This window comes from Homalodisca vitripennis, chromosome 4 (genome assembly GCF_021130785.1).
Source record: "Homalodisca vitripennis isolate AUS2020 chromosome 4, UT_GWSS_2.1, whole genome shotgun sequence".
Lineage (NCBI taxonomy): Eukaryota > Metazoa > Arthropoda > Insecta > Hemiptera > Cicadellidae > Homalodisca > Homalodisca vitripennis.
In genome coordinates, this window is record NC_060210.1 from 125,906,766 (window position 1) to 125,917,209 (window position 10,444).

General features: G+C 30.0%; 1 protein-coding gene across 1 annotated transcript in view; it reads left to right on the forward strand.

Annotated features, from left to right (window-relative positions):
* Positions 1–5,249, forward strand: part of LOC124361178 — a 124,619-nt gene extending 119,370 nt beyond the window's left edge. The window contains exons 5-6 of the mRNA XM_046815218.1: positions 2,484–2,724; positions 4,053–5,249. Coding sequence (XP_046671174.1) covers positions 2,484–2,724; positions 4,053–4,111 — 300 coding nt within the window. The 3' untranslated portion in view covers positions 4,112–5,249. The remainder of the gene's footprint in view (positions 1–2,483; positions 2,725–4,052) is intronic.
* Positions 5,250–10,444: the final 5,195 nt, after the last annotated feature.

Genomic DNA, 10,444 nt, shown 5'->3' on the forward strand with positions numbered 1-10,444 from the left:
TAGCCATTGTTTAAAGATCCACAATCTTACATGGTGAGATACTAAAACAAATTTAATACAGTACAATCTATAAATAATACTTTAAGAAGATATATAATATGATGGTTAAATAGTTGAAATCTAACTATCATTTCTAGAGATCAGACAATTTAGGGCTCCAAAAACTCATAAGGCTTCTTATTTCTTTTACAGTTTTATATTATTTGAGTATATGTCTTTGATACATTCCTTTAAGTAAAATAACCTTTATGAATAGCAGTTATTTCGAGAAACACTAATAATGAAGCTAAAAAAAGCTTTTATGATATAAATTCGATAAATTGCTTAAAGTAAATTTTTAACTTTCTAAGTGTAGTATATAAAAAGTGAATCACGTTCTAAAGGAGTTTCAATAAAGTATGAATGGTAGTCAAAATAAATGTTATTGACTAACATTAGCTGTAACGTCCCTTGTGTAGGTCTGTAACTCAACCCATTTAAAAGATATATAACAGAGAAAGGTTCACTGCAAGGAACATTCCACTTAAAACACACCGCTTCATTTCTTCCTTTATACATAATTTATTCACTATAAGCTCTGCTCTCGTCTTTCCTTTAACAACTGTGACATCTGTGCTTCATTATTTCTCTCGTACTAAACAACGGTATATTCTTACTATGCAGATGTCACGAGTAAAACTATTAAACATTATGTTATTGAACTCTTAAACTAACACTTGCCTATTACTTTAGTTATGCTTTATTCTCTGATAACTTTTACGTAGTGGTTAATGAAAGAATAAAAATATCAATTGTATAAAATTATTATCGAATATCAGACATTATTCCAAAGGTTAAAACAGTACATAATTCGGTTTGTATTTTAAATGGTATGAAAAGGACCATACACACACACACACACACACACATATATATATATATATATATATATATATATATATATATATATATATATATATATATATATATATTTATATATAGTACCAATGCATCAATATATATTATTGGATTAACATATTGTTTAACTCCAGAACATGCAATATATTGTATAATCAATATCACGTGTAATGGGCTGATGGATAATCCATTCCACCTATATAGCATTAGGGATAGAGATTCTTTGAGTAATGAACAGTAGTTTGTAGGAACCATTTTACCCTGGCGGAGGTAACCTCGATTGACAAATCCTCTTACATATATCCTTCTTGGCTGATACTGAATCTCACGATATTATACGACATGAAAGAGTAGAAGATGATCCTTAACATTCTTGACTTCACTATACACTAATATAACATAATCATATCGATGTGTTATCTATTTGTCAGTTACTATTATATACTGTACGCATATTTGAGATAAGTCGTGTTTTCATGTAAATTTGTTTTTAAATTAAATACTTTTTTAAATGAGACTAATATTATAGTATTAAAATTTAAAGCAGTCTTATTTTTAGTCCTCTTCATCTAGAACAAGAACTGTATAGAGTTTTAATCACATCGTATAAATAAATTAGGCAATTATTGCATTAAATGTCAGGATGAAGTGTTTATTAACATAAAGTAGATACTCCAAATTTCCATATCCAATAATACGCAAGAGTGTACTTCAGTTGTACATATGGCAATTTCGCATGATTCACGAGAATTGTAACTTTTCTTCTCACCCCTGGCACGTAATCACTCTTTCAGTTGAACTAAAGCGTGTTTCAATGGGTTTCTTTTGTTTTCGTTATATTTAAAGGCACACTGATGCATTAGTGATCTACATATCTCTAGTAGCACGCAAAATATGCACTTTTTATCCTATGAAGATTTCCAAAGCCAAAAAATCGTAATTTTTATAAATTATAATATGCATTTTACATTTTTTACGAGTTTTACAGTGGAAATGCGATAGAAATGGAGCATACTTTAGAAGTAAATGTTTATAATTGTTATTGGAAATATAAAGCGTAGAATAAACAAGAAAAACACCAGAACACACGATGCTTTCGCAAATATATAGAATATTACAACATTTATTCTGCATGTAAGATTGCTTGGTTTATTAAGATGACCCTTTTTACACTTCCGTCATGTCAAGAAACAATACATTAAGCAACCAAACAACATATTGGAGTTGGATTTTCAACACGAAATATTTATTTATTTATTTCTCTCTAAGCACTTCAGTAGTATCAATCAGTATTCTAGCCAAGTGTTCATTAGTCGACTCTATTAGAATTATACACTTCTAGGGTATTAGTTTGTAACGCAAGCAAATCTCTAATCATTGCGATAACCCACCATAAAGCAATTGATATTACGTAATACTTTGGAATAAAAGAACAGGTTCGTGAATTTATGTACATGTTGTACTCGTATAAGTTCTTCATATCAGATGATTTAGCCTTATGCAAGAGACAACCCTTTGTGCAATCAGAGATGTGGTTTTAACATCTGTATGGATACGAAATGATCACATAATTGTGCTAATTGCAGGCAGATGAGTGGTTGGTGGAGAGAGGATGTCAGGTAGTTCACGAAGACGGTACTTTCTCCACCTCGGCCGTCCTGAGGTTCCAAGCTGAGAGACAACACTTCCAGCAACCTGATGACGTATTGGAGCTGAGATGTGAAGTGCTGGCTCCTCCGTTACCACCTTCCGTTGTTTCCAGATATGTTTATCTCGCGGGGACTACAACCAATCAAAAACTTGCTCAACAAAACTACAGAAATCATGGTATTTAGTATTATTATGCTTAGGAATTTTTTTACATTTTAGATAACTATGAGGTAACCGACTACTTTCTGCACGCCTCGTATGTTACTTCTATTGTGTTATGAGACTTTTTACGTTTAACTGCCAGTTTTAATTATGCTTAAGTTATTGAACATCGTAAAACAGTACATGAGTGATAACAAAATTTTAAAATCAATATCATATATCACAAATATATCTTTTTCCTATAAGAGTAAACATTAAATAAGACATTTTAAAGAAACGTGTCAAAACTATTATTTTATACTATATGCCTAAGTAATTGTTTTAATACAAGATATTTTTGGCATGTTTTCCTGTAGTATATATGCATTTATTAATCTATGTATTTAAGAATCCATCCTATACTAAATGTAACTACTAAAATAATTGTAAAATTATTCTAATTTTAAAACTATTTTATAATTTTACTTTCCACATGTAAAAGTTTCACCACCGTGTGAGATCTACAGATTTGCTGAGCCATTTTTAACCTAGGCGACAGCCAAAACGACTAAAGTCCTGCATATTAACCAACGTCATTTCTAAAGTTACGACAACTCTATACTTACTTTTTAGGGAATATTATTCACTCAAACCAGGAGTGCCTGTAAAGCTCACGCGTGCGAAGCCGCTAGTAACAGGTAGTTTAGTTATAAATTACCTTGTTATGCCGAGGTAAAGCATTATAGAGTATGCAATAAAGAAATATAAATAACTTTAATGCGTTTTAATATCGTTCCAAAGACCGTTCATATATGTGTCCTTGACACTCACTGTAATTCTATTCTTAGTGGTTTTGATTTCCCGTAATATTGTATAGCATACTAGTGCATCTGCCGCAATGAACGTGTAGTTTAAGTGAAATTGGTCTGTATCTTAAGTGGTATAAGATATATAATGTTTTCCCATTACACAAATGCATGTAACAGTTTAAGTTTATAATACTACATGTTTAATTTCATGCATGTAATACCTATATATTTTGTATTTAACCGCTTTCAAATCTAATTTATATGCATTTATATGCATGTGAAATAAATATTGGATTGGAAGTTATCATTGCAGTGCTGTTATTAGTTAATCTACTGCATGATTTAAATTTATAACCGATCAATGTGTTATAAAATCAGTCTTACTTTTTAATATTTGGAAATAAATAAGTTTTTGAGCGTTATACCTTTTTGTTTGTAGTATAAAACATTCCAGTTATTCTTATTGTCTTCAATTTCCTTGATGTAGTCTTTAACCACGCAAATGAAGGTTGAATTTCCTTTGTTGGTTTTGACAATGCTGTTTGTTTGTTATAGGTGCTTCAGACCACAGTGGCTCTCTATGCCTTCTCATCCTTCTCGTCTTGTTGTTATGACACTGGACAAATTAAGCTATTCTCATTCAAGGTGCAAATAAAACTTATGTAAAATAATATAGGGAAACGAAGTTTTCGTCTTAAATTGTAAATAACTTCTAACCTCTGAATTTATGGAAGTCCATTCACTCTTGTATTCTTCTACCCTTAATTTCTTATTGTTATAAAATGTGTACACCTAACATTCCATAACTGGGAAAGCCATTGTTTGCGTGATGTCTTAGTGGTTTCACGGCGAAGCTGTTAAATCCAGCAAATGGAAACCTAATACTAACTTTTCGATGGACAACTTTAGAGTGCTGAAATCGCTTTTATACCAGAGATAAAGAAATACCTTTATACTTGTATATTGATTAAGAAGGAAGTTAAACATTGTACTATTCACACACTCATTAGCAACCACCATCTGTGTAGATGTGATTGTTAATATAAATTTCTTATTATAATGATAAATATACGATATATTTGTGCTATGTACAGTATACTTTATTCTGATATTTGTACACATATTTTAGTATACCAAGGACTGATAAGTTTATTATTAGTGAAAACACTGTTAACTATTAGTTATATCTTAAGAATTTTATACGACATAAGTAGGTACTAATAAAAACTTTCAATAATTTTTTAACTAACAATACTTTCATTTTTGTTTGATAGCAGGTTAAGATTTTATGAAATAACAGGCATATTAGTCAAATTGTGAAAGCTAAACTAATAAATTATTTTACAAGTAAAATACAACATTGTTACAATATAAATATAATGTTCATTTCTATTTTATTTGTTAAAAATATTTAAGTTGGCTGTTATAATATTATAAAGTAATTTACTTACCTAATGCAATAATGTATATCAGTAATGCTATTAGGTTTTAACAATTTACAATTGATTAAGTGGTCTTCAGCAACACAATTTAGTTGTAAAGGGAAAATTCTAATGCACGTGATTAAAAATTCAATGTTATTTTGTTATATTACTTGCCATTGTCAGCGATACATCACATACTATATAAGCTGCATCACCAAAGAATACTAATACTGTAATAGTGACGTGTATATATGTCCCAAAATGTCCCCAAAATCTAGTCATGTTGTGTTATATGTCAGTCCACAGAGAATAAAATATTGTATATTAAGGGTTTGTTTTTCTTTGACCTTTTTCGTCACTATCTCTAGACTTTATGTTAACTGGTAAATAAACCTAAAACTAAAATGACTGAGAAGTACATAACTCAAAGGTATTTTGTCTGCATAGTTAAGTATATCTACAATATTTATTACAATGTTTATTTTAAGTTTCAATGCCTTAGTTATTAATACGAGTCTTATTGTAAAAATAGCAATTTCATAATAAAAATAACTTTATCCTTAATTGTTTTAATTTAGTTTAAAATCCAATGAAAGTGATATCATTTTTGTTGCTGAAAATATAGTAGGTAATAAAATGTATTTTTGATAATGGATGACTCAACAAATAACGTACATTTATTGTTGTTTTTGTTAAAAATAAACGATGAGCTTCACTAGTTCTAAGTTAAAATTAACATAACAGGAAAATGTATCGGGTGGTAAGATTTAAAAATCTGTTTTTAGACCAGCTAGTATCCAAATTTTATCTAGACGACCCCCACAGAAAAACATTCCAACTCGGCTGATGTCTAACTCAAACTACAGAATAGAGATTTAACCTTAGTCTGGGATAAAAGTAGCCAAAATATCAACAATAAGAACACGAAATTCCTAAACTAGAAGAAACACAAATAAGACTGCCAGGCAAAAGGCGGTGAAGCCGATTGATAATATTTTTGAATACAAATTTGAATAAGCAGGAAACATTTTTAATATACTTAATTTTATAGCAGTTATATATTATTCCCAAAAATTAAATATTCTATGTATTGATAATAGTTACATAAAGTTAGTTCTCAAATATTGATTGAAAATTGATATGTTTTCTAAATTGCACTTGATTATAGCTAAAGCTATCCACATACAAACAGAATAAATTGATCTAAGTCAACACCTGTTAGGGTTGATCATTTATGTTAATTCTAATCTTCAAATGTAATAAAAATAGTTTAACACCAAGATGTTCCTAAGCAACCAATGAATATGGATATAGATATGTCTGCGACATATGAAAGGTTCAGCAAGTTATCAACGTCATAATACCAATAATAAATTGTAACGAAAAGCAAAATTATATAATTTGCGATATTTCAATTTATGCAGCAAGACAATAGAAATAAAAACCTAAATGGTTTTTAGGGAATAGAATATTACTTCCTTCGTTAAAACAGGTTGACACTTCCATTCAGATCGCATCAAACTTAGTTGGAACACTAAATTTAAATATGTGTAAAAATATCTCATAACCAAAACGTGAGTCTTGATTTAAATTGTTTGTAAAGGTGAATTTTTAACTCTGTCCATTTAAATTATCTTTAACATATCTCATTTCCTTATACGCGTAATTAAAATATACAACAGTATAGGACCCGAAAACCAACTTACTCTTTAATTAGATAGACAAATCTTTCCTAAGGAAGATCTAAATCTTCAGTGGCGCTAGTTATGATGAAAAATGAAATGGGTATCAAAAGAGCATCTATGAAAGTATTTGTCTACTGCATCTTTTTTATATCTTCACTGATTTAAAGGCAACCGTAAAACAAGTAAATAAATCTCAAACGAGAGTCACCTTTTCAGGCAAAATCCCTTAAGGTTTTGAATTTCTGTATCTTTTTATATTTTTCTGATTGTGATATAACTGTTACGAATTTTTCAAACGGTGGATTTAATTTTGCCAATATAAAAATATGATCTGTAAAATTTCCAACCGATTTATATATTAACGAACACTCATATATCGATTAAAAACCTACGTTGTGTTTTTCTAACAAATTGGTTCTCAGCTGCTTCAGAACGGTCCCTCATTAATGCTGAAAGGATTAAAAAAGTACCAGGGATTCACTTTGAAAATTTAGATATAAAAATCTATGGGGAAGCCAAATAAATCAAATTGTGGAGATGCAGTCTTCTTCCAGTTAATATATATTTTTGCATAAATGTCAGGAAATATAATTTTACAATTCTACATTTGGAATGACGTCTTTACCCGAGAAACATATAAAAAATATTTCGTCCTGGAACAACGGGACAAGATTAAATGCGGACGTTTAAATTGTCCAAATCACTATTTTCTAAAAATTTCTGAGCCTACGCTATATCATTTCAAGAAAACATTCTTGCAAGAGTCCTTTGAAAATGACATGGAGCAACGAGAAAAAATTAGATGCCCAATTTTAGTTTTTTTCTATAACCAAAACTTACCTCAAAAACGGTAATAAATATATATTTATTCATGATAATGATCGAAGTGACGTCCCTAATGGATACAATATAAAAAACCTTTCAAGAGCAACGAAACAGGATTCTGTGCGGAGAATGGAAATGTTTAAACTACTGCTTGGATTAGTGAGACAGAACAAGTTTTAGAGGTGTATGTTTATTTCTATGAACATAATTTACCTGAAATATTCTAGGGAATATTATGATTTTTATAGACATGGAATCTATTCTACAGAATTAAAATAGAAAACAGTTTAGAAAATGTCGTTTTTTCCAACTAAACATTGATTACTCCACTGACACTTGTGAAATATTTATACTTATATCAGCATTCCTCTTGGACGCTTTTGAAACCTAGAAAGTAAGAACGAGAGGGAATATGTTTTTCTAGGTATTGCCATAAATTTCCTTACGGATGTTAAGAAATATTTCACTTGAGTCATTAATTTGTGGTGTCAATTGAGCTGTTGTGGTATGTGAGTTTTGGGAAATTGCGAACCAGTCTAGATGAGATTGAAAAAGGATAGAGTTAACAGATTGTGATTTAATAAATTGAAATCGTAGTCTTCAAAATTCATAGGGAGCGTTTCGTGTTTATATTAATTTTCCGAATAAGAATTATTTTAGGATAGCACCTCAGTGATTTACGTGTTAAATATATTTTATAGAACACAGTATATTATGGAATGGTGAGATAGTGATTTACTTAAATTACCGCAAACCTCAGACATGGTATGAGATTGTTTCACTATTTAAGATCCAATCTATTAGAGACGAAATTTGGCAATAACATGGAGCAATACAGAGTGTCAAGAAGAAAAAAGGGCGAAGCCTTGTGTGTGACTTAACGAAATTTATACTCCACTAAGATTGTGGCATACTAAAAAATAAAATATCTTACAAGTCATTAAATATAAAATTCTAGTCCTTGGATGCACACAAGTTACAGGAGAGAATATACATGATTAGCTAATACCATTTTAGAATATAAATATTCCATTTTAAATATCTATAACTATACAAAATATACCTATAAATAACTAGCGCATGTTCTCAGAGAAATCTAAATAGATACATTCACTAAAACGTTTCATAAAATATATTAGGTACTAAGAGAGAGAGAGAGATATTTCTAGGTAATTTATTCCTACGTTAAAGTTGAACCTATATTGTAATTTTTAAATAAAAATAAACCGACTTCAAAATCAAGGAACAAAAAAGTAAAAATAAAGTTAAATTTGAGGAAACTAAATGTAATGAAATCCGATAGAAAGAAAGTTTTGACTGTGCAAAGTTTTAAGTAGACTAAAAAGTAATATTGTAATTAAATAGATATCGGATGCAATTTGAAGGTAGAACTCTGTTACGTGAAACAGTTAGAAGGTCATGGTTTTACTAAAACATAATCGTACGAATAGAATTCTGTCATAAATTATTTTTCTGAAAAGCCTGTTAAAATACCTGCATTTAAGATTTATACTTTTGCAGAGGTACTACATCCTATTTTATAAATATCATGTTGTATAACGTTGAATGTAATTGTCCATTTCCAGCATAATTGTTTTAAATATTTTATAAATATAGGTGGAAATCAAAACACATTTATAGTTCTCTGAAAGCATTACTAATTAATTATATGTATCTTTCGTATAAGTCCAGATGTTCCAAATAACAAGTTACAATGTTAGAAACAGTAATCCAAGAAAAAAGTTAGAAATTTAAATTTAAGTACATTTTACCACTTCTTAGAATTTGGGACACGTTTTAGGAGAAAATGTCTGGTGTAACAAAATGGACGGTTCATAATATTTGATATACACTTTGAGTCTTGTATAGTAGGCCTACCTTCTGGGGTCACGATGAATCAAAGTCCTACATTACGGTTATGCTATAAAAGAAATGAAAAATATGTAATAAATTGTATGATAATACAATTTTGAGGTGTCAGATATTGCTATCTTTTAATTCACACAGTTATATTTTCTTCGCCGCGATGAAAATATGGTCTAAATGAAAAGTTACGAAGAATTTTGTCAAGAGTAACAATAAAGGAGACGTGATAAGATACTACTAGTTTAGAATAACTTGTCTCTTGGTATATTAATTTTTAGTCAGTAATAGCTAGGTAGTTCTGTACTCAATGTAAGACTTAGGTAAAAATGTTATACGTTTTGCTAAAAGCCTGTTCTAGGATTGTAATGGCATCGAGACAGTATTGGGTGTCCATACTAAGGCAATTTGAGGATGGTTATGAAATTTGAGGATCACTACAGAGTAACAGATTTATCTGCCAACATCTACTTGGTACCTTCGAAAAGTACTTATATCGCTATTAATGTGCGTTTAAAAATACAAAGCGTTGCTGTGTGCATTAAATAAAAGTTAAATAACAACTGCTGGTTAAATGGGGGAAAATATCTCAAAAGAAGGTTATGTAAAAAGCAACACGTGACAAAACAACACGAGAGCGCTTTTGTTGGGCGAGGGGAAATTTAATTTCTTTCATTACTCTGTAAAGGCAGGCTGCTGGATTACACTACCTTTCATTCACCTTCATTAGTAAAACAAACTGGCTTAGCGTGAACTGGCGCGAACAAGCGTCTGGCGCAGAGCTCTAGATAATGGTTCACTTTAAATATTTATGTGTTATCTGCGGCACAGATTATATGAGTTTTCATTGAAATAGTAATTTTATCTTAATAAATTACGGGCCGCGTCACAAATTTGTACTACATCTTTCTTAGTACAACAATATTGATTGCAGTTTCTCAAGTTTAATATGTTCAATATTTTTTCTCATATTAAACACTAGTTTCTTTTGCTTAAGGGGGGTCGGCTAGGCCTATCTAGCCCATGTTAAATTCCTCTACTTAAGGTACATTTTTCTCAAAAAGTATAAAAGATAGGTACATAATTTTTGTGTTACTAGAAACTTTGGACATTTTTGCATAGTTTGTTTGGATAACTTCAAAAAATATAT